Below are 25,186 nucleotides of genomic sequence, written 5' to 3' on the forward strand. Positions count from 1 at the left end.
AAAAATGCCCACTTTGTGTGATTCATCAGTTTTGTCAGAGACCCTGACAGGGAACGAGAAGTTTCTACCTCTTTTTAGAAGACGGGCACAACTAGGGATGCTGTACTTCAGACTGACTTCAAGACTAGATGTGAGCAGTGCACCTGCCATACCTTGACAGAGGAAAAAGTGGCGGGTGGCGAAAGTGCTAAGGAAATGCCTTGCATGGTGCCAGCAGGCAAATAGCGGGTCTGGGTAGATTTCTTCCCGTACAAAGACAAATAATAAACTCACTGAGTTCCGTGAAAGTATTCTCTAGCATGGTGTATTCTCTTGCATGGTGCCAGCAGGCAAATAGCGGGTCTAGGTAGATTTCTTCCCGTACGAAGACAAATAATAAACTCACTGAGTTCCGTGAAAGTATTCTCTAGCATAAAGGAGAATGAGCATTATCTTGAGGTCTCGGATATATAAAGTCAACATGAAAACTTGAGTCTTAAAGTGAGGGTGTCTCAAGAATGCAAGGAACAGGCTGTCACTGATGAGCTCATTATTCAGAATGATCCCTCCTGAACCTACCCTCCACCCCCCTACTTTGATAGGAGAAGTGTATTTCCTACCTTTGGGTTTTGGCCTTTTGCTTTTGGCAGTCATGAGAGCACACAATACAGAGAGAGAGGTGTGAAATGCACAGTGCCTCTACCGCTGATACAGTGGCATTGGCCCTGGAGGAGATGGAGAGACACCTGGGACTTGCCCCAAACCAGCAGACCTGCCCAGCTTGGACTAGCCAGCCAGCCAATTACATGCTTATTTTTGAATATCACGAAGATTGATGGTTGTGTGCAGCAAGCATATAGCTTCTCCTATGCAACAGTAATGGGGAGCTACATGAATGGACTAGGGAGGGACATAAGAGAGCTAACTAAAGCACGAACCAAATGTGAGGAAAACCCAAATGCAGGAGGTACATTTAAGACTTCATTTAAATCATTTCCTGGCTAGGCATTTGGCACAGGGGTTAAGACACCGCTTGGGATGCTTGCATCCCATATTGGAGTGCCTGGTTCAGGTTCCAGCTCATCTGCTTCAGTCCAGCTTCCTGTTAATGTACACCTTGGGAGGCAGCAGGTGATGGCCAGGTACAGGGTTCATGCCACTCATGTGGGACTCCTGGACTGAGTATTTGGCTCCTGGCTCTGGCCTGTCCATGGCTACTGAGGGCATTTGGGGGAGTAAACTAATAGATGAGGGCATTTGGGGGAGTAAACTAATGGATGGAAGATCTTGATTTCTCTCCCCCCTCTCCCCCCTCTCCCCCCTCTCCCAAATAAAAATTAAAATAAATAAAAGCTCTGGAAAGATGAGAGAATTGAGTCAGTGATATGAAGGGAAATCTTTTCTAATCATTAAGAGGAAAAAGGTAATATGGTGAAAGAAAGATAGTAAATATCAAATGAGAACAGTGATCAGTCCAGTGATTAAGGTATTTCAGAGGATGACACCAAAAAGAGGGCGCTATGGATTAAATTTTGTCCCCCCTCTTAAATTCATATATTGAAATCTTAATCCCCAGTACCTCAGATATGGTTGTATTTGGAGATAGTCTTGCAAGAGTTAAAATGAGGTCATTAAGGTGAGCCCTAATCCAAGAGGATTGGTGTCCTTATAAGAAGAGCTCAGGACACAGTGCACAGGGCAGACCATGACAAGACACAGGGAGGAGGGAAATATTGGCAAATGAGGGATGCAGACCTCGGAAGACACCAACCCTGCCCATAGTCTGATAGCAGACTGCTTGCCTTCAGAACTGTGGAAAAATAAATTCCTAATGTGTGAGCCATCCAGTCTGTAGCACTTTATTGTTGCAGCCTGAGCAAACTAATACAGAGGAAGAAGCAATAATGAGAATGCAAATAAAGAAACCTACTTATGTAGGATTAAAGTAATGACCTTGGTTTGCAAATCAAAAGGATTCAAGGTAAAATAAATATAAAAAGGTTTGCATTTAGATTTGATCTGGAATTGTTAGGAATTTCAAAAACAGATTCCATATGAACTAGGAAGAAAATATGTTATCTTCTGTGATGGAGATAGTTACTTGCCTACCTCATATCTGTTTTCCTCTTCGTTTTTGCTGACAACCCTTATTTTGTTCCTGGTGTCCATAGGACTACCTAATAAGCTGCATTTTCTCTCGTCCAATAAAGCTAGAGGTGATTAGTAGGTCTTCAGCTTGCAAGCTGTTCAGTGGAGACTCACAGTAAAATTTTCAGAGTTGCCAATCACCCTTCGCTTGTCTCCCTTTTACTTTCTGTGTGGGACCTGGATGCATGCCATTAAGCCATCGTACACACTGGGTCACTCTGAGTATAGAAGTCACAGTTTTAGCTCTTTGATGGGGTTGAGTGTCGCTCCCCCTCTTCGTGGAGGAACGACACAGGACCCTGCGCTGTTCTTTCGTCTGCTCGGCCCTCCCCGGGTTTGCTGCTGGTTCTTCCCGGGTTGGCTACTGTCCCTTCCACCTCCGTGGAAGGGCAGTTCCCCCTGGCCACATTCCCCACTTCCGCAGGGGAGCGGCACACCGCCGGCCGGCTCTCTCGGGGGCTGCACAGGTGTTCCCTTAGATGTTCCCCATAGATGTTCCTGGTGCATGCCGTCTCTCTCCTCCCTCATAGTCCTCCTCCGCCAATCCCAACTCGGCTGAGTACGCTGCTCTCCAATCAGGAGCAAGTCCTACAGTTAATTGGTTGAACTGGAGGCAGCTGTGCAGAAGCTGTTTACCTCTCTCCCAGCGCCATATTGTGGGAGAGCAGATGCATAGAATAAGTCCTAATTCGAGCAACTTAGTCTAGTCCGGATTGCTCCCCACAGATCCCCCTTTCTTTTTATTTTTTGGCGTTGATACGCGCCTGTCTTCGGTGTCCCGCAGCACACACTCTGCTCTACTTGCTAGCGTTGCCACAGGCTCTTACAAGTCCTATCAATCAGGAAAACCGAATCCGGGTCCTCTCTTCGCCATTGTGAGGAGGTTTTTAGGCGCTGATGCATGCCTGTGTTCGGTGCCCTGCAGCGCATGCTCTGCTCTGCCCGCAGGGGCTTACAAAACCTATCAGGCAAACCGAATCCAAGCCTTCTCATTGCCTTATTGTGGGGGAGACTTATTAGTGTTGGTTCGTGCCTATCTTCGGTGACCTGCAGCTCATACTCTGGTCGAGCTTTGCTGGCGCTTACCGCCTTAAATCAGGCAGACCGAATCCAAGCCTCCTAATTGTTGCATTGTGGGGAAGCTTTACTGATGTTAATTCGTGCCTGTCTTCGGTGACCTGCGGCTAGCCGCCCAGGTGCTCATCGCCTCACTAATCGGGCAGACCGAATCCAAGCCTTCTAATTGGCATGTTGAGGGGAGGCCTTATTTTTCTCTATTTCTCTATCTCCGGGTATTCCTACCTCTCCCATTTCACTTCTATCTTCCAGCATTCCCATTTCTCTTTTACTTCACTTCCAAACTTCTGTTTCTCTTATCCCTGCGGCTTTCCGGCACCTCGCCCCGCCGGCGGGTTCCCGGCTCTGCGCCGCTTCAGCCCGCGCGCCTCTCTCATCTGCGCAGCTTCCCGGCTTTGCGCGGCTCGGCTTTGCGCGCTCCGCGGTCTCCACGCTTAACCCTTTCGCGTCTGAACCACGGCCTATGCCAGCGTTCCCTATCTATTCACGCCCCGTGCTCTCTCTGCACGCGGCGGCTTCCGCGAGTAACACAGCGTAGCTTGCGTCTCCGCCACTAGGATTCAATCTAAGTTCCCCGGGCTAGCCTGGCGAATTCAACCCAGCGTACGTCTCCGCCCCACGATTTGGCTTCCCGTCCTTTGCTCCCCGGGCTAATCAGACGGATCCCAATCTGGCTTGCGTCTCAGCTTCTGGTTTCAACTTTTCGCCCCCTATTCCCGGGCTAACTTGAGAACCCCAAAGTGGCTTTCGTTTCCGCCTTGGCCTGCCCCCCGCGGCTTCAATTTCCCTAACATTTTTCTCTACCCGGTATGTTTCCCCAAGCTTTCCTCCAACAATACTCCTCCCTCATTTCTCCTGGCCTCTCCCCACAGTCCGCGTCCGAGTCTGTTTGTTCTAGCTTTCACTTTCGCTTTCGACCTTAGAAATTTCTCCCAGCTTCCCCCCGTAGTCCGTATCTGAGTCTATGCCTAGGCTTTCAATAGCTTCTTCCGGCACCTTTTTCGTCCGGCTTTTCCCTAGGCTGTTTGCTAGTCTCTCTCTCCGATATTTTCCCTAGTTCTTCCCGTTTCTTCCCTCCTAAGTTTGCTATCCGTCCTAGGTTTCCTATCCAAGCTAGGTTTCGTATCCGAGTCAGGTTTCCTATCCGAGCTAGGTTTCCTATCCGAGTCAGGTTTCCTATCCGAGTCACGGCACCATTATGTCGCTCCCCCTCTTCGTGGAGGAACGACACAGGACCCTGCGCTGTTCTTTCGTCTGCTCGGCCCTCCCCGGGTTTGCTGCTGGTTCTTCCCGGGTTGGCTACTGTCCCTTCCACCTCCGTGGAAGGGCAGTTCCCCCTGGCCACATTCCCCACTTCCGCAGGGGAGCGGCACACCGCCGGCCGGCTCTCTCGGGGGCTGCACAGGTGTTCCCTTAGATGTTCCCCATAGATGTTCCTGGTGCATGCCGTCTCTCTCCTCCCTCATAGTCCTCCTCCGCCAATCCCAACTCGGCTGAGTACGCTGCTCTCCAATCAGGAGCAAGTCCTACAGTTAATTGGTTGAACTGGAGGCAGCTGTGCGGAAGCTGTTTACCTCTCTCCCAGCGCCATATTGTGGGAGAGCAGATGCATAGAATAAGTCCTAATTCGAGCAACTTAGTCTAGTCCGGATTGCTCCCCACAGTTGAGCCTCTTTTCTCGCCCTGGCTGGGCTGTCTAATTTGTATGAGAGTTAAGAAAGACTTTGTTTTACTCAGACCAATGCTGAGTCTTCCACTTTATACAGTTAAGCCTTGTTCTGATACACAGAAAAGAGCAAAAGTCAGCCTCTCCGAGCTTTGTTGAACACTGCATGCTGGAAGCCAGTGGACCACACAGAGCTTCCTGGCTGGTCAGGTAGATGCTAATGTGCATGGGCAGCAGAGACACTTCGCAGACCTGAATTTACAACACAAAATAAATCACTAGTGTCTTTGATTTATTTTGTAGAAAGAATACTCAAAAATGAACTCTAAGGTATAAATCAAAGTCACGATTTGAGAACAACAAAGTTGTAGGTAGTTTGAAACAACTGAGAAGACTACACATATGATTTCATATATATGTATATATATACACACAACACATGTATTTTGCAAAGTCTAAAATATTAGCTAAAAACTGTCATTGAAGAAGGTCTATATATGGTCAAAGAGTACTCTGTATTAGGAAATGGGATTTATGTCCTGACATTGTTTGTAAAGACTGAATTTGGATGTGTAGCAGGTAGAGAGGAATACTGAATTTGTGCTGTAGGTGTGTCAGAGGTTGTTTTGCTTTGGACTTTAATGATTAGAGAAAATACATTTAATTTTGTTTTTATAAACCTAGGTATGTATGTCTAAGGATTTCTGTATTCAAGAACCCAAATCAAGTAAAACGTACTCTCTATTATAAAGGATGCCGCATTAGCCAATTTTTCTTGATTGCAAATTGTACAAATCAGATCTAGTAACTTAAACAGGAAAAGAATTTATGGTAAAGGGTTTGTTATCCAGTAGTTTCCAGAATCTGTGGGAAGCCTGTATAATCAGGGTGTGAAACCCAGTAGGAAGCAAGGGAGAGAAAGCAGCCGAGCACACAGGGCTCAGACCAGCCCCAGGAAGGGTCTGGTTGGGTTCCTCCCTCCTCCTGGCACCATGCCTGTAGTGGCTGGATTTTAAACTCTCCGGCAAACACTTTCTAAGTGTCCCTGCTTCTTGCCCTTATCCTTGGGATGCCGAGTCCAAGGGGGAGCTTCCAGTTTGTTGAGCCTGGGTCATACCTGTCCTCCTTCAGCTTCCACGCTAGGAAGCGGAGCCTTACTCTTGCCTTGAGACAATGGGATTCTTCCCAAATAGAGATTTTTCCCATGGTTGGTACCCAAAACCAAACACCCAGCAATACATTTCTACCGCAGGAGAAAACACAGGAGATCACATGAAGGCATATACATACAGAGAACAGATAACTCTGCAGTAGAAAATAGACAATCAGTAGAACTGACAAATACAAAAATATGCCTATATGGAAAAAAAAAATAATGAAAATTGTTTTCGGAGGAAATGAGGCGAACACATGGTGAGATTGTTTTTAGTTTGCAAGGATATTAGTTCCAGTTAAATCCTAGTTGAGGTTTTCGTAACTGTCAAATCGAAAGTTCACCTGGAAGAATAAATGTAAAAATCATTTTTAAGAATTGAGAAGGGGCTTTCTGAGGGAGACTTTCTCAGATGATAAGGGGTGGGCATTTGGCATAGTGGTTAAGATGCTGCTTGGGATGCACCCTGTCCCACACCAGCGTGCCTGGGTTTGGGTCCCAGCGCTGTCTCAGATTCCAGTTTCCTGCTAATGTGTACCGTGGGAAGTAGCAGGTGGTGCCTGAAGTACTCTGGCCCCTGCCTGGATGGAGTTGTAGGCTCCTGGCCTCTCCTGGCCCAGCCAGAACTCTTGCAGGCATTTGGGAGATAAACCAACAATGGAAGCTCTCTCTCTGTCTCTCTGCCTTTCAAATAAAAATAGACAAACATTTTTAAAAGTATATTTTAAAGCTGTTTTTTCCTTAAAGGATTTATTTATTTGAAAAGTGAAGTATGTGTCCGAGGTGGGGGGGAGAGAAAGATGGTGCATCTGCTGGTCTGCGAGTTCACTTGCTAAATGACTGCAAGAGCCAGTGAGAGAACAGAGTTCAGAAACACACTCCAGTGTGTACTGGGGTCTCCGTTTTGAGCACTAGCCCAGGTGTTAGGGGTGAAGGCTGTTTAGTAAACAGAGTCCAGACAGTTGGCTGTAGGTTGGAAGGAAGTCGAGATTCCTGCCCGTTGTTGTGCACAAGTCCAACCTTAGATGTAGTTTCTCAACCCATAACCAAGGGGCTTTCCCAAGTGTATCAGAAGATGAAAATACCAAAGGAGTTAGCTGTTTAAAAATTGGAAGCTTATCTTCAGTAAAATGGGGACAAAGAAAACATAGGCTGAGAAAATACAAAGCTTCGCTGTCTGAAGTATGAAAATCTTCTTCAGATTAATAGTAAAAGGCCATGGGTAGGAAAATTGTAGTTTTAAAAAGTGCAAATGGCTGATAAACACATGTAAGATCATCCAGTATCATGAGTGGTTGGAGAAATGCAAAATTGAAATAAAAATTTTTGATCCCACGATTATCCAAATTAAGGGCATTGACAGCATGTTACACTTATAAGGATGGGGGAAATGAACTTTCTCTTGGTGATGGAATAACCGGTGTGTACTTTTGGATGATAAAAACTAGCCTATTCTTTGACCCAGGGATTCCATTTCTAGGTCCACATCCTACAAAACTAGTACTAGTTTATAACTATATTTGTTATAGGATAGTCATTGCAACGTTGGTGTTAAATAACAAAAATACTCAAATACTCAACAGCAAGAGTATGGTTAAACAAAGTATGGTATATTCATACCATCTAATTCTAGACCTTAAAAGCAGCGAGAAAGTCCTTTCTGTGCTAATGTGGAAAGATCTCTAAGATGTATTGTTGGGTCCAGAAAGCAAATTTAAAAACAATATATTTAGTTTAAATGTATTAGCGTAAGAATTAAAGGGTTGCTGTTTGAATATATATTCTTGATGTAAAGATATGCATATTTGTATGTGTGTAAAAACTTCCTTCATGGAAGGACAATGCCAGAACACAGAGGGAGGGAGCTCCCCATGGGAAATGGGGTAGGGAGAGGACAACAGGACTGCTCTTACTCTTGGTGCACATGCATTTATTGATGCTGCTTTGAAGATTTGTCTAATGAAACGGGAAGTATGTTGAAGGGGAAAAGCAGGATTCTGTATACACAAAATTGTATACAGGATAATCCAAAAAATGATGAAAAAGAGTACCTTTTTGGGGGTGTGTATGGGCAGATCTACAGACTCCTTTCTGTAAAACATTTTAGAAGGCATTACACCGAAATGATGAAAATAGATTTTTATTTTCTTGGTATTTCCAAAAAAGAACATGAATCTTTATAATCAGATAATCATAAAAGATATTAAAAATATAGTTCATCCTTACTGCATGCATCCTGGGTTAATACTCGATTTGCCCTTGCTTCCTTGTGGAGGAGAAAATGTGAAGCCCATGAATTTGGGGTGTCTGTTGTCTCAGTGTGTGGAGAGTGTGCTGGACTTGTTGTATGACTAATTCATCCTTAAGTAATTTTTCTGCTTCCATTGTCTGTCCTCTGTTACTCACTGTTCCCCTTCCTTGCTTGGATTTTTCATTTTTAGCATCACCTTTTTTTCTGTTACTCTGTCTTCACCCTTGGACTGCCATTTGAAACCATGGCTCTTTCTGACTTTTATGTCCTCTAAGTCATTTATTATTCTTTCTGTATGTTCAGCCAGATCTTAGAAGTGTAGAGAATTACTATGCCAGCCCTTCCTGCTCCATTATTCAGTTAAATTTTCTTACTAAGGGCATATTATCTCTGACAGATATTTCTCGGCTCAGTTTGATTTAACAAACTTTTATGTGCATTTGCTCTTTGACAGGTCCAGTGCCAGTTGTTCTAGTTGTAGAGGGCAATGGATCAGCCGCTTGATTTACAACCTGAAGTTCAGCTCACTCTTCTCAGTTTTCAGGTTGACAGTTAAATCAGCCAAATGGCCCACAGCTGTAAATTTTGGTCATAACTGGGCCCAATTACTACTAAGCAAAGAAACAGAAATATTTTCTAATTAAAAATCAAATGTTTAATAACTGTCAGCACTTCTAACCCTTCTTAAAAAGACAAACAGAACCTGTGTTCCTGACTTGAAATCAAACACATTTAGAAGCAGATCCTTACTAGTTGGATGGTTGGTTAATGGCCAGAAAATTCTTGTGGCTTTGGTGCCACTGGTGGATGATTCTTTTTGCTGTAGCTTTATTTGCTTTATGGTCTCCCTGCCCTCGATCATGTTGTTACTAAACAGCAAAAATACATTCAAAATACAGTTGGTCATTTTAGGGGGCCTGTCTTATTCTAGGAGGGCTATAATGTATATCAGCTATTTCTTTAACTGTGAATTAGTGTAAATGTATTTAAGATAAAGAATTTGCCGTCATAGGTCTGTAAAAAGAAAAATACCCATATTTATTTAGAAATAAAGCCATTCAGAGCATTCATATTACTTACAAACTTCAAAAGAACAGTCTAACTTTGGTTTTATTTTTTATTGTGAGGAATACATTCCTTGAGAGATTGGAAACTCTTTGAAGGATTAATATCGTCCCAACTCTATCTCTGTACGTTGAGAAATGGAAACTGAAGGCTCTACTGTTTAAATGCAGTGTTCTGTGATGGTACCTGCCTTTTTTGCTAAGCGTCCCAGCTGTCTGTAGTCACTAAATGAGAGGGTGTGCCTCCTTTCTCTCGAGCCTTTGAGAGCAAGTCCCTCCATAAAAGAACAAGAAAAAAACCAAAAGTCATTTCCAGAGTCACTTGCCTTTGGGTTAGTGCTCACAAAGGAAAAAATTGAAGCCTCAGGGAAAATTTTAGAGAGAGAGATGAGTCTATGAAAATAGATTTGCAGTAAATTGACTTTCTAAAAGTTTATTGATGGAGTGGAGGGCCCTCTGGCTCTTATTATAAAGTCAGCAGGTTCTGTTTTTCAAAGCTGAAATGGCAAGCCATTTATTGCCCTGCATTTAACTGAAATATATTTTAAGGTTAAAACTGGGAAAATGGTTGTAGGTTTTAATCTAAAAGTGAATCATGTGTAAATCTGTATGTACAGAAGCTTATAGTCTACCATTATAGAGCTGTATATACGCATCGGTGTGCATATCAGCGTGTATTGGGTGTGCATTCTTAGGCTTGGCAGGCAGTATTCCAGCCCCGCACACACCTGCATGTTCCTGCTAACTGATACCTTTATCCATGCTTTAAACATCATGCCTCCACTTTGCTATTTAAACATGTATAAAACATAGTATATAATTGCCCTTTGAGTATATAATTGGCTTTTTCTTAGTTACTCAGTAGTAGCACCCTGAACGTGGGTCTCCGGTCTCCTAGGGCACGTGTTTCCTGGGTGGGGGAGGAGTGCAGAGCTGGTTCCCCTTGTGAATACAGTGCAGGTAAAATGGGATGAGGTAGCTGGAAGGGAAAGAAATGAGAAGATAAAAGTGGTCAGAGAAGACAGCAGAATGGATAAATATGTAACTGATTTTTATAAATACGTCGACTACGGTAGCAGATCACCGGATCTGAAGACTTAGATTTTCTTAGGATAGTTGAAGCGTTTAGGAAGCTATAGCTTTATATTGGTAGAAAAGGGTTGTTGAAATGAACTATGCTGGTGTAATTCCTGCTCATTGCTGTTTCTGTTCCTGTTCTGCCAGAGTTTCACATTAGTCTGCAAGTGGTCGTGAGTAGTGCAAGTGAGCTCACGTTGGCTGAGCTCACGTCTTAGTCATGCTTGCTTCCGCGGGGCTGAGCTCCCTGGCAAGCTTGTAACAGATGCTCCAGAGTGTTTGCATAGCCATTCCCCCTTTCCTGCAACAGGTGACGATGGATGGAGGAGTCCAAGCTCCTAGTTATCCTTAGGGCCTGGGATAGTGACACACGCATTGTTACCACTCAATAGGGGGTAATACCTTTCAATTTTGCTCCTTAACAAAATTGGTTATTCAACATTTTCTGAACATGCTTATTTTTTATTAGTCTTAAAGTACACGGTGATAGGGCAGGCATAGCAGTGGGTTAAGCCTCTACTTGAGACATCTGCATCCCACACTGGAGTGCTGGATCGAGTCCTGGTTCCACTGCTTCTAATCCGGCTTCCTGCTAATGCATCTCGGCGGCCAGTTCGAGTACTTGGGTCCCTGCCACGCATGTGGGAGACTTGGGTTGAGTTCCATGCTCCTGGCTTTGGCCTGGGCCAGCGCTGGTTGTTGCAAACATTTGAGGCAGGAACCAGATCTCTGTCCATCTGTCTCTCTCTTTCTGCGCTGATCAAATAAATAAATTTGAAAAACCCACTGATGTGGAAAGGCACTGGGGCTGTATCACTGTGGGATGGCAGGTTCATTCACAACTGTGGCGTCCTTCCTGCAGGGGGATTCTTGCCTGTGCTCCCCTGTGCTGGCTCTCCCTTGACATCTGACTGTGCCAGTGACTTTCATGAGTAGCCACTGCCACTCATGGCCTGGGAAGAAGTGAGAACTGTGCCTCTGGCTTTGGCCCTCTCGGGGTGGAAAGCTCTTACGTTGCAGAGGCGTGTGGCTACATGATTGGGTTTCGTGAGGGTGGGGCACAGGCTTGATTGCCCTCAGTATGACTTAGAGTTCTTGGGCTTAGAAGGTGCTTATCAGTTAAGAACTTCCTTGAAAATGTGTTTTTTCTTTATAGTCTTTGTGTCACTGAAAATATACTCATTTTGGAGACTTTAAAGTTGAACATTTAAATGAGGGATAGTCCTTTTTTGCAAAAGGTGAAATGGCTGATGAAATACTCTGTTAGTCTGTTTTGATTCCTTGAATCAGCTTTTCTTGGGGTGATTCTCAACTTGTTGAAATTGGAAGCTCTGGGCCGGCGCCGCGGCTCACTAGGCTAATCCTCCACCTGCGGTGCCGGCACACCAGGTTCTAGTCCTGGCTGGGGTGCCGGATTCTGTCCCGGTTGCCCCTCTTCCAGGCCAGCTCTCTGCTGTGGCCCGGGAGTGCAGTGGAGGATGGCCCAAGTGCTTGGGCCCTGCACCCGCATGGGAGACCAGGAGAGGCACCTGGCTCCTGGCTTCAGATCAGCGCAGCAAGCAGGCCGCTTCGCACCGGCCGTAGCGGCCATTGGGGAGTGAACCAACGGCAAAGGAAGACCTTTCTCTCTGTCTCTATCTCTCTCACTAATTCTGCCTGTCCAAAAAAAGAAAAAAAAAAAAGAAATTGGAAGCTCTGTTACAGAAAACTAAATGTGGGGACCTCCTAGAATGTAACAAAGACTATGACTGGAAAAGCACGGGTTTGAGCCAGGCTTCACTGCTCTGAAGGGTTCGTTTAGGTATCCTGACGTGGCTTCACCTGAACTTCTGTTGCTGATGAGTGGCTCTAGTGAGTTACAAAGGAGGTTGTGTCGTGCTTGGCATCGTATAATGACATGGTGGCCCCCCAGGGATCCCAAATACACTCACAGTCACTTTACAGAGCATAGCACGGAGTTGCAGTTCTTGGAACTGTTAGAATAGGAGGGCTTGTGGCTGCCACCACTTTTTTGGAAGTTGACTCGGGAGAGCTGGAAGGCACGGTAGGAAGAGGGCTCAGGACAGAGAAGCCCGTGGGGCGGGGGGTGGGGGAGGTGCTCAGGCTGCCGGGGCCTCGGTTTTGGAGTCAGTGATCACTGCCGCTGCTTTTCTTCTTCAGCAGCCTTGTGAAAGATGCATCTCCTGTCCCTCTCATCGACGTGACCAGCCTCCCGACGCCGCGCAAGTTCCTGGACGCCGCGCAGTATTCCACCGCCGGAGGCTCAAGCGGTAGGTTCTTAACTCTGTGGCCACTGAACTGGCGGATATGCTGCCCATCCGAGGCAGAGAGCCCTGGGACTCGGGAGGAGGGGTTGGGAGAGGACGGCCTGAGGTGCCTGGGAGCCCGTGTTGAGCCCTTTGTGGCCCTGAGAGAAAAATAAGGTGTACAATGATAGGCTGGAGAGCAGGTTTTAGTTAAGGGGCCGGCGTCCCACACTGGAGCGTCTGGGTCGCTTCCCAGTTGTGGCTCCTGGCTCCGGTTTCCTGCTGGTGCTTGCCCTAGGAGGCCTGCAGGTGATGGCTCAAGTGGTTGGTTTCCTACCTCCCACGTGGAGACTTGGGTGGAGACTTTGGCTCCTTGGTGCTGAGGGCATTTGAGGAGGGAACCTGCCGAGAAGAGATTTTTCTTTTTCTCTGTTTGCTTGTTTCTCAAGTAAAAAAAAAAAAAAATTCAAATGACAATTTTGGCCTATTGCATTATTATTATAATTATTACTATTTTTTGGTAAAGATTTTGAGAGGTAGAGTTACAGTCGGTGGGGGGAGAGAGAGAGGTTTTCCATCTGTTGGTTCACTCTCCAGATGGCAGCAGTGGCTGGAGCTGGGCCGATCTGAAGCCAGGAGTCAGGAGCTGCGTCTCTATCCTCCCACACAGGTGCAGGGCCCCAAGGACTTGGGCCATCGCCTGCTGCATTATAAGGGTTGAACCTGGCCTGCTGCTGAATCCAGCTGTGTGTGTGTTTACTTTTTTTGGAACACGTGCTTTTTTGCTGTAACCTCCAGTGCTCCTGTTAGCTCTTAGACAGTTTTTTTTTTCATGCATTGCATTCCATGTCTAGTCCCTGCAAGCTTTTTTTTTTTTAAAGTTTTTATATATATATATATATATATATATATATATATATATATATAAACACAGAACACCCTCCAGGTGTTCTGTGAGGGTGGCAGGGACCCAGCTACTTGAGCCATCACCTGATGCCTCCTGGGATGTGCAGCATCAGGATGCTGGAGAGGAAGCAGGGTGGAGACTTGAACTTGGGTTGCTGGCGTTCCAAGCAGTGGTTTAATTGCTGTGCCCAATCCTTGGGCTGCTTGAGAGCTGTTGAGGGTGTGACTCTGGTGCTGAGCCCTGAGTCCCTCTGTCTCTCCACTCCCAAATATGCCTGCGTGTGTGTGGGCACACGCATGTGGACACATGTGTGTAAAAGCTGCACACATGAATAACGTGCTGGGAGGGAATATCCACAGTCGTTTTTTCTTCTTCAAGGCTGCCTGGTATCCTGTTGACCAGGACAAAGGAGCCACTTAGCACCGTGTTTAAGGTTGGAGGCAGAGGATCTGCTTTCAGGCCATGTGCAGGGATTAGAGGAACCCTCTGAGGAGGCACGGATTGGCCCCTTCAGAGGGTTCAGCCCAGCTGGCTCCCAGGACTTCTACGCTCTGCAGGGAGTTTGCCTTTACAGCTCTGCACTGGGGAGAAGTGGACGGGGCGCCTTGGAGATACCTTGCAGGGGCCTTGGTGTGAGAGCCAAGGTCCTCTGTGTCTTAGGAAAAAGCAGTAATGTCTACAACGGTTGTCTTTTCAGCAATGTTTTGGTCTTGCAGTTCTTTTAGTTCTATGGCTTTTGAAATAATAAAGAGGTTAAGAAGGTAGAAAATACTTTGAATTCAGTCAGTACATTTTGTATAATTAACTGAAAGGTTTTTATTTTAATTTTATTTAAGAAATACAAACTTCATGCGTTTCCTATATACAAATTTGAGGACACAGTGATTCTTCCCTCCTCCTTCTCATCCATACTCCTATCCTTCTTCCTTCTCCCTCTCCCATTCTCATTCTTAGTTTTTACACAGATCTACTTTCAGTTAACTTTTTACTCATAAGATTAACTCTACACTAAGTAGAGAGTTCAATAAGAAGTATGAAGAAGAAAGGAAAAAAACAAAGCGTTGTACTTCGACAGTCAAGACAAAGGCTGTTCAAAATCATTGCATCACAAAATGTCATTTTCGCCCGCGCCACGGCTCACTAGGCTAATCCTCCGCCTTCGGCGCTGGCACCCCGGGTTCTAGTCCCAGTCCAGGCGCCGGATTCTGTCCCTGTTGCCCCTCTTCCAGGCCAGCTCTCTGCTGTGGCCCGGGAGTGCAGTGGAGGATGGCCCAAGTGCTTTGGCCCTGCACCCCATGGGAGACCAGGAGAAGCACCTGGCTTCTGGCTTCGGATCAGCGCGGTGCGCCGGCTGCAGCGTGCCGGCCGCGGCGGCCATTGGAGGGTGAACCAACGGCAAAAGGAAGACCTTTCTCTCTGTCTCTCTCTCTCACTGTCCACTCTGCCTGTCAAAAATAAAATAAAATAAAATAAAACAAAATGTCATTTTCCTCCTAAGGTTACCTATAGGTGCTCTGTTAGTTACCACAGATCAGAGAGAACATACAGTATTTGTCTTTTTGGGACTGGCTTATTTCACTAAGAGTGATGGTTTCTAGTTGGATCCATCTAGTTGCAAACAACACGATTTCATTTTTAACTGCTATATATTATTGCATAGTGTATATATACACCATAATTTTGTCCAGTCTTCAGTTGATGGACATTTGGATGATTCTATTTGTTAGCTGTTATAAATTGAGCTGCAATGAACATGGAGGTTCAGATAGCACTTTCATATACTGGTTTCATTTCCTTTGGGTAAATTCCCAGGAGTGGGATGACTGGATCATATGGTAGGTCTGTTTTCGGATTTCTGAACTCTCTCCATACTGTGTTCCACAGTGGATTAGAGAACACTTGTCCCTACATCCTTGCCCACATTTGTTGTTTGTTGATTTCTGTAGGAGAGCCATTCTAATGGGAGTGAAGTGAAACCTCATTGTGGTTTTGATTTGCATTTCCCTGAAGGCTAGTGATCCTGAGCATTTTTTCATTTGTCTGTTGCCCATTTGAATTTCCTCCCAAAAATCTCTTTTCAGGTCCTTTGCCCATTTCTTCACTGGGTTGTTTGTTTTGTTGTTGTTGAGTTTCTTGAGCTCTTTATAGATTCTGGAAATTAAGTCTTTATCAGTTGCACAGTTTGCAAATATTTTCTCCCATTCTGTCGGTTGCCTCTTCCCTTTGCTGAGTGTTTCACTTGCAGTGCTACTGCACTGCCGCTAGTAGTAGCCCTATTTTGAGGACGAGAAAACTGAGGCACAAGGAGATTAATAATTGGTTTATATTTCAACAGCTGACAAGGAGCAAAATTGTGTTGTTGGCTCAGGAGTCAGATTCCAGAGTAGTCTCAATAGTTTGTTTTTGCTGAAAATAAGATAGCTCTGTTACAGTGCATAATTTTCTATTTACATAAACTGAGTGGCTTATACAACATAAATTCATTATTGTACAGTTTTGTAGGTTAGAAGTTGAACACGAATCTCACTGGGCTAAAATCAAGGTGTTAGCAAGGCTAGGTTGCGTTCTGGAGGTTTGCGGGGGGGTAGGGAACCTTTGCTGTGCTGAGGGTCATCTGGGTATGTATGTATGTATTTGTTTATGCTGCCATGCAGTAGGACTATAGAAAAATCAGTTCACATATTTTACTTTAATTTCCAAAGCAGTAGTTGACTTCCAGATCTTTTAGGTTCGAGCTTTCTTCAGCATGAGTTTGTTTCCCCTGGAAACATTTTATTTCAGGTACACAAACTGAATGCATTTCCTATATACAAATTTAGGAATGCAGTGATTCTTCCCGCCCTACCCTCCCTCTCACCTGCACTCCCACCCTTCTTCCTCCTCCCTCTGCTATTTATTCCCATTCTTACTTTTACTAAGATCTATTTTCAGTTAACTATACATGTAAGATTAACCCTATACTAAGTACAGAGTTCAAAAAATTGTATGAAAAACAACTGTTCCTCAACAGTTGAGACAAGGGCTGTTCAAAGTCATCACATCTCAAAGTGCCAGTTTCACTTCTAGAGATTAGCTTTGAGTTACGAGTTACTTTGTTCTTCTTCTTCTTTTTCTTCTTCTTTTTTTTTTTTGGTTTGACTGTAAAATTTCCAGAGAATTGTCTTCTAACTTGGATATTCTTTTTTTTTAAACTTTTATTTAATATAAATTTCCAAAATATAGCTTATGGATTACAATGGCTTCCCCCCCACAACTTCCCTCCCACCCGCAACCCTCCCCTTTCCCGCTCCCTCTCCCCTTCCATTCACATCAAGATTCATTTTCATTTCTCTTATATACAGAAAATCAGTTTAGTGTGTATATATATATATAATTTTTTGACAGGCAGAGTGGACAGTGAGAGAGAGAGACAGAGAGAAAGGTCTTCCTTTGCCGTTGGTTCACCCTCCAATGGCCGCCACGGCCAGTGTACTGCAGCCGGCGCACCGCGCTGATCCGATGGCAGGAGCCAGGTACTTCTCCTGGTCTCCCATGGGGTGCAGGGCCCAAGCACTTGGGCCATCCCCCACTGCACTCCCGGGCCACAGCAGAGAGCTGGCCTGGAAGAAGGGCAACCGGGACAGAATCTGGCGCCCCTACCAGGACTAGAACCTGCTGTGCCAGTGCCGAAGGCGGAGGATTGGCCTAGTGAGCCGCGGCGCCGACCCAGTTTAGTGTATATTAAGTAAAGATTTCAACAGTTTGCACCCACATAGAAACACAAAGTGAAAAATACTGTTTGAGTTCTAGTCATAGCATTAAATCACAATGTACAGCACATTAAGGACAGAGATCATACATGAGGAGTAAGTGCACAGTGACTCCTGGTGTTGACTTAACAATTTGACACTCTTGTTTATGGCATCAGTAATCTCCCTAGGCTCCAGTCATGAGTTGCCAAGGCTATGGAAGCCTTTTGAGTTCACCGACTCTTATCATATTTAGCTAAGGTCATAGTCAAAGTGGAAGTTCTCTCCTCCCTTCAGAGAAAGGTACCTCCTTCTTTGATGGCCTGTTCTTTCCACTGGGATCTCATTTGCAGAGATCTTTCATTTAGCATTTAGGTCTGGTTTTTGGTGTTTTTTTTTTTTTTGCCAGAGTGTCTTGGCTTTCCATGCCTGAAATATTCTCATGGGCTTTTCAGCTGGAAAACTTGGAAATACTTTATTCTGCCTCACTGAGTCTGTCATTAAGGCCTTCCACCACAGTTTTTATTTGTTCTATTGAATTCTTCCTTTCTAATATTTCATTTTGATTTGTCTTTTTTCATAGGAAAAATGATCATTCGTGTCATATATGGATATCTTTAATTCATGGATTTGCTTCTGATTACTTATAAGTAATCCTACAGTTGATTTTTTGAATTCCATTTCTGGCATTTCTTCAGTCTTCATCTTCACATTCTAGTATTGAAATGTTATATTCCTTTAAAGGTGCCATGTTGTCTTCCTTCTTGGTTTTTGAATTTCTGCATTTATTTTTAGGCATTTGTAGAGATGCTTGTTGGTTGTTTTTGTCCCTCCTCGGTTTTTATCTTTGGACTGTTCCTCTGTAGCTTAATGGAGTGTCTGCTCTTTAAGTGAATACCCAGAGGTGTGTTTAGGGAGCTCTGTTCAGTGCTGTAGGGTGAGGGGCGTGTCCAGAGTAACATCCACCATGGGCATGGCAAATCTCCTCTTTTTTTTTTTTTTTTTTTTTTTTTTTTTTAAATCAGAGGGGAGGGTTTGATCAGCTCTGTTGGCATAGTCTCACTCCAAGGCAACTCATGCTTGGGTATTAGCCCCAGTGAGTCCAGATCACAGAATATCACCCGAGATGCCACAAGAACCACACAAAGGATCCGTGCAGTCCTTGGTGTGAACACGGATCCCACAGCAATGACCCTCACCAGGGAATCAGGGAGCCCTATGCTTGCAGAGCCATGCACAGTGACTGCCCAGAGACCCAGCCACACCCTGCATCCTCCCATGCAGCCACAGTGTTTCCACAGTCCCAGCACACAAGGCTCCCACAGTCACAGGAATCTAGGCCCTGTCCCTTCTCCCAGCCAGACTCGGGCACATGACACAAGCTGGCACATGACAACAGTAGCTGTTACATAATTCCAGATGGTGCCCAGCCTCTCTCAGCTAGTTACAGAACACCATTGGCAGGTGGTCGGAGAGAGAGAACCATGCCCCTGTTTCCCCTCTAGGTTGGTAGGTACACTGTCCCCCGCAGGGCTCCTAGCCCGACCCATCCCATGCCCTCCCCACGGCTTTATTGCCTGTTGCTTGGGCTGATGCATCTGGTCTCTGCTTACTCTCCGTAACTGGTGCTGAGTTTCTGGCCGCTGGGGTCCTGCACTGTGTCTGTGTTCATGCCGTGCGTCCACACCCTCCATGTAGGTCCACAGCATCCCTCTAACTTGCGTGATCTTTCCACTGCAGTTTTCTCCCTAACTCTCCTGAGGTTGCAGTCCCTCCACTGTTTTGCAACCATCTTTCCCTAGACTAGAGCAGTAAGCCTGCTCCATATTCCGCCATCTTGGAATTAGCTCAGTTAATGTATTTTTCCTTTTGGATATTTATAACATCATTCATGGGCCATACAAAATTAGCAGCTTAGTAATTAGCCCGCTGTGGATTTACTGAATTTTGAGTGCCACCTGCAGTGGCCGTGGCAGGTCCAGGCCACATGGTTTCCCCAGCCTTGGATGGCCCACAGGCTGGATGTTCCCCTCCTCTGCTAGAGGAAAAATCTGTTTTCTTGCCTTTTCCAGGTACTTGAGGTTACCACCCTGTTGGGCTCATGGCCGTCTTCCTCCAGCTTCGAATCCAGCAAATGGGGTCACATCCTTCTCACATTGCATATCCAGCCCACTCCCACTGTTCTGCTTCTTTAAGGACTCTTTTTTTTTTTTATTTAATAAATGTGAATTTATAAAGTGCAACTTTTGTATTGTTGTGGCCCTCCCCCTCCCCCTCCCTCTCCCATCCCGCCCTTCATCGAGTTTCATTTTCAATTACCCTTTAAGGACTCTTAAGATGAGATAATTCACGTAGATAATTCAGGATAGGCCCTCCAGCTTGGGGTCCTTGCCATATAGGGTATTATGCTCATACATTCTGGGGATTAGGACATGTGTATCTTTGGGGAGCCATTATTCTGCTTACTGCGCTCTCCAATGCCTATTTTCTGACTTGTTATCTTTAGGAGATGACGTGTAAAAAATTTGACTTTCTTGCAATTATGCAGTAAAGTCTTTTTACGTCCTTGCAGTTCTCGCCTTTAGGACTAAATTAATCTGGATCACATTATTAAAGGGGATTGTGTAAGTGAGGAAGATGTAAATTATGTAGAGCATGGCATAAAATGTTCCTAAGTACATATACAAGTATGGGGTTGGCGAAGTGTAATAAAGAGCAGAAATTTTGTCTTAATCTTAATAATGAACAGTGAGTCCTAAGAGCCTATTTGTGAAGTGCTCTGCAAGTCCGACTGGAAACTAATAGTTGTTTCAGCAGGGAATTTACCATAGGCTCTCATGCAGCAGGGAATTTAACATATGCTCTTAAAGCGCTCCTCTCATCTTGTGGAACAGTAGGACAGAGGGTGTAATCCATTAGATTTGACACTTTTATAGAGTAAGTTCCAGTCGGGAATCCCTGGGTGGAATGGATATCCCATTGGGGTGCCATAAATTAAGGTTGGAGGTGATTCCTGAGAACTTTCGGGTTGTTATTAATTAAATGAGAATTTTGATTGCCTGTGAATGAGCCATTTTTCAGATGTCTTATTTAGAGGCAGACTTGAGTGGCTACTTTGTGAGATTTTCCTCTCATAGCTCCTAAGTTACAGGTTGCAAAATGCCTGGTATCTTTTAACTGATGCAGTAGTCTTGTGGGGTAGGTGGGACAGGCACTGTTGTCATTACTGTTGAGTTGATTGTATTTATGACCATTATACATGTGGATGAGCAACTGTTTAAGGTTTCATAAATGTTGTATAGAATTATGTATATATGTGCATCATCTGATTAAAAAATAAAACACTCATGTGTAATAGGCAAAGCCAAAGCACAGATTGACAGAAGCAGTTAACCCATTAATAGAAAAATGATTCGCATCCACTTCTTTGCATATTAATGAAGCAAATAAATGGCATAATAAAAACTGGACAAATCGTGGGCAGGCAATTCGCAGAAAAATCCATGTAATAGAGAGATTGTCGTTTGATAGAAGTTAAGTGTTTTTAATATATAAAGAACCTCCATAAATCAATAAAAAACTAATGGAATAATAGGCAAAAATATGAACAGTAAGTTTGTATAGGGGAAACCTATGCTAGTCAATATCTAAGAAACTGCTTATTCTCTAGAAAATCAGATTTCACTTTGAAAATCACTTTGTAGATGTGAGAACTGAATCCAGAGAGGCTGAGTGAGTGGGCAGGTTCAACTAAAGTGGTAATTGTTGGAGCCTGGCTTCATGCTAGTATCAGTTTGAATTTGTAGGGGATGTATTTTGCAAACCTCTCTTTTATTATCCTCACCAGTCCTAGTATTTTGTCATGTACAGGGAAACTAATGTCTACTTTAGATGGAGTAATTCAACTGTAAGTTAGGTAGAAGGATGGACACAGTGTGGAGAAAAGCCAGTAATTGTAGTGGAATGTTGATTTAAGCCTTTGGATGCCCAGTGTGTCCTTTCATTTGGCACACTGCCTTTGGAACGCTTTGACTAAGCAGTTCCTCCCAGGGCACAAAGGCATTTCATTTGTGGCTTCTTTATTGATTTTATTCACGTTCCTGCTGGGAATGCTGGGAATATGACTACAAAGAAACTGGACTCCTTTTCTCTTTGGTACCAGCATAGGTTAAGCAATAAAACCTAACAAAAACACAGATTAAGTGATTTTTTTCTTTTGCTCCTGTTTGCTTGATGTGCATTTATTTTACAAAGTCTTGCTCTGAGATAACTGTTGATGTCAAGGAATTTGGGTCTGGGGAAGGTGTTGGCATAGTGGTTAAGACACTGCTTGGGGCACCCACATCCCATATGGGAGTGCCTGTGCTCGAGTTCAGCTGCTCCACTTCTGACCCAGCTTCCTGTCCATGTGCACCCCGGGAGGCTGCACGTTGTGGCACAAACACTTGGGTCCCTGCCCCCCATAGTGGAGACCTGGGATATGTTCCCGGCCCCTGTCTTCAACCTGCTTCAACCCTGGCTGTTGCTGCATTTGGGGAGTGAGTCAGTGGGTGGCAGATGTGTCAGTCAGCTTTTTGTTACTTTTACTAAAATACCTGAGAAGAACTTCTTGATAAGGAGAGGTTTGTTTGGATTTCTGTTTGCTGCTTTGCAGGTCAGGCTCAGGCGACCCTGCTACTCTGCTCTGGTGGAGGTTAGCGATGGCTGAGCACGAACATAGGACTAACCACGTGGTGAGCTAGGAAGCAGAGAAGTTAGGCAGCACCCCTCAAATAACCAACCTCTGTGCAAGAACTCTTCTGAGGGCCCCTCCAGCCACCATCATTAGATCAAGCCTCCACCCTTAATCCATCAACCACTGGCATAAGCCTTCAGAGCTGAAGCATCTCCATGAGTTTGGGAAGCCGTGTTTGTTTCAGTCAGTCAGTCACAGGAGATCTCTCGGTCTCTTTCTCTGCACCTCTCAAATAAAATGAAGTTAAAGAAGTTTGAGGGGCCCATGATGTGGCAGATGGATGGTGAATGCTACAGTAGGTGAAGCTGCCATCTGAGATGCCAGCGTCCCATATTGGAGGGCCAGTGCAAGTGCTGGCTGCTCTGCTTCCAGTCCAGTTCCCTGCTAACGCACCTGCCAACGTAGAGGAAGATGGCCCAAATTCCTGGGCCCCTGCCACCCACGTGGGAGACCCAGATGGTGTTCTGGACTCCTTGCCCAGCCCTGGCTATTGTGGCTATTTGAGAGGTTAATCAGGGGATGGAAGAGCTCCCTCTCTGTCACTCTCCCTTTCAAACAGACAAATAAATTGGAAGATGATAAACAGATCTAAAAAAAAAAGTTTGGGTGGAATATTTAAAGCATTGTCTCCACATGTGATAGGACTTATATATGCTATCATCAGGGGTGATGAACTTAACCTGTGTAGTGTAATAAAGCTCTGATAATTGGAAACAATATGACACCTTTTGAATTACTGCTGTCCTTAGGTCAAGGACTGCCCCGGCATTTTAAGTCGGCTGTTCCTAAAACGGTCACCTTGCCTTTGTGCTTTCTACATATCTGTGTTGACTTCTATGATTGATCAGAAGCACTGTTGACAAATCTACACAAAGGAGGCAAAATAGAAGAATAGAATTAATAGGCCAAGTATTTCTAAATATAAAGATGAAGCAGAGCCAGAGTTTAATTATTTAAAGCACTTATTATAGAATATGACTATTACATTGTTCTTATTTTGAAGGTGAATATTTCTAGCACCCTAAGTACTAATGTACTTCTCATTAGATTAATACCTCTTGATATTTTTCCATAGTTACTTCAGATGCCTTTTTTTTTTAATTCAACATAGTTAAAACTCCTTTTGAATATATGAATCTGGCCTCAATTCCTGTCTTGTCTTTTACCCTAAAGGTAATTACTGTATTGAAACTGCTCTGTATCGTCTTGCTTTCTTTGCTTTCTTGGCTTTTATACAGCTTTAGGAGGTTTCCTAACCACTATGTCAAACACCTGCTTTAGATTTTATTTTCAGTATTTTCCTTTGTAATTTGTATTTACCTGCTTTAAGAAATCTTTTTCTACTTCACTTTCAAAAAAAGTTTGCGTTGTCTTAATACTTTACAGGCTTATTTCAAAACATGGCTCTTAGGCTGTTTGGAATTTAAATTTTTGCTTAATCAGGAACTGAGTTTTGTTTTCTTACGCATAAGCAGTTATTCTAGTAGTTACTAATAATCCATCTTTTCCTCACTGACTTCTGAAAAATTTAAGTAGACTTTTTATTTTAGAATAGTTTTTTTTTTTTTAAAGATTTATTTATTTGAAAGTCATAGTTTGAGAAGGGGAGAGAGAGAGATCTTTCATCCTTTGTTCATCCCCTAAGTGGCTGCAATAGCCAGGCTGAAGCCAGGAGCCAGGAACTTCCTCTGGGTCTCCCACTTGGTTGCAGGGGCCCAAGCATTTGAACCATCTTCTGCTGCTTTCCCAGGCACCATTAGCAGGGAGCTGGATTGGAGGAGAACAGCCAGGACTTGAATGGGTACCTATATGGGATACTAGCACTACTGATGGTGGCTTAACCTGCTGTGCCACAGCACTGACCCCTTAGAATAGTTTTCAAGTGATGGAAAAGTTGCAAAGAAAATACAAACAGCCCCACTGACTTTTAGTGCCCCTTCTCTCATGCGTCCATAATATGTGGATTTTTGTAGTCTTTGGTTCCAATGAACTATTATCTCTCCCCGCTCTGATGCTGTACTCTTTTAATATCTGTAGCATTATTGTTTGTTGTGATACCTGGCGAGGAATGTGTTCCCATCTTGCTCAGCTTCAAAATTTTCTAGGCTGTTATTGTCCATTTGCTCTTCCATATACATTTTAGAATCAGGATGTCAAGTTCCATTAATAACCTCGTTATTAATGTGGTGTAGTGTGTTAAGCTGCCGCCTGCGATGCCAGCATCCCATATCAGAGCGTAGTTCCAGTCCCAGCTGCTCTGCTTCCAATCCAGTTCTCTGGTAATGTGACTGGGAAAGCAGCACAAGATGGCCCAAGTGCTTTGGCCCCTGCCACCCATATGGGACACCCAGATGGAATTTCAGCCTCCTAGCTTCACCCTGGCCCAGCCCCAGGCAGTTACGGCCAATTGGGAAGTGAATCAGCAGATGGAAGATATCTCTCAGTCAGTCTGTCTGCCTTTCAAGTAAATAAAATCTTAAAAATCTTTGAGTTTGAAAACTCATTTAATTTATACAATTAAAAAAATTTCTATACTTTGAGTCTTCTCATTTGTGAACTTGAGATAACCTCTCACTTTGTTTAGATCCATAAGTACATTGCTCATCTTTTAAAAAATGTTTAGTTAGAATTGTTAACCCATGAAAAATAGTTTATGACACAGAGAAAAACATGTTTATTAACTTGGTACTGTATGTATGCACAGTTCCGTTTGTGTCCTACAAGGCTCATTGTAGGTGGTAGAAATCCCAAAGGACTCAGTTCTCTTTTTTTTTCTCTCCCAGTCCATTCAATCTGATTGTTTATTTGAAATATGTTTGATTCACTTGTTACTGCTTTCATTTCATGTGTGTTCCCCTACCTCCATGTTGACTTTATTTATTCACTGTGGAGGACATATGAAACATGACGTTCTAAATATCAGAAGTATACAGGAAGTACTTGGGACAAGTGTTACTTCTTCAGCCCCCCTCTTTGATCCTAATCCCAGTCATCTTTCTGTTCAGTTTCTGCTCATCCCCTATAAGTAAGCAGGCTTAGGAGTTTTTGTTCTATCCTGCCTGTATTTTCTTTTGGGCAAGCAAGCCAGATATATATAACTATAATTTCATACATTGTTTCTGTCTTCCAAGAAGGGTAGAATTCTGTAGATTCTT

The 25,186-nt window shown here is 44.2% G+C and overlaps 1 protein-coding gene across 4 annotated transcripts in view; it reads left to right on the plus strand.

The window, feature by feature from the left end:
- The window catches only part of EXOC4 (exocyst complex component 4), an 871,518-nt gene that overhangs the window by 68,049 nt on the left and 778,283 nt on the right, over positions 1-25,186 (plus strand). For 3 of the 4 annotated variants that reach the window (XR_011387458.1, XM_002711996.5, XM_070071325.1), the window contains exon 5: positions 12,576-12,685. Coding sequence is in view for 3 of the 4 variants with exons in the window: in XM_002711996.5 (XP_002712042.3) it covers positions 12,576-12,685 (110 nt within the window). In the remaining variant the exon portion in view is untranslated. The remainder of the gene's footprint in view (positions 1-12,575; positions 12,686-25,186) is intronic. The other variant, XM_070071324.1, reaches the window with a different exon arrangement.

Source organism: Oryctolagus cuniculus, chromosome 3 (assembly GCF_964237555.1).
Source record: "Oryctolagus cuniculus chromosome 3, mOryCun1.1, whole genome shotgun sequence".
Taxonomy (NCBI): Eukaryota; Metazoa; Chordata; class Mammalia; order Lagomorpha; family Leporidae; genus Oryctolagus; species Oryctolagus cuniculus.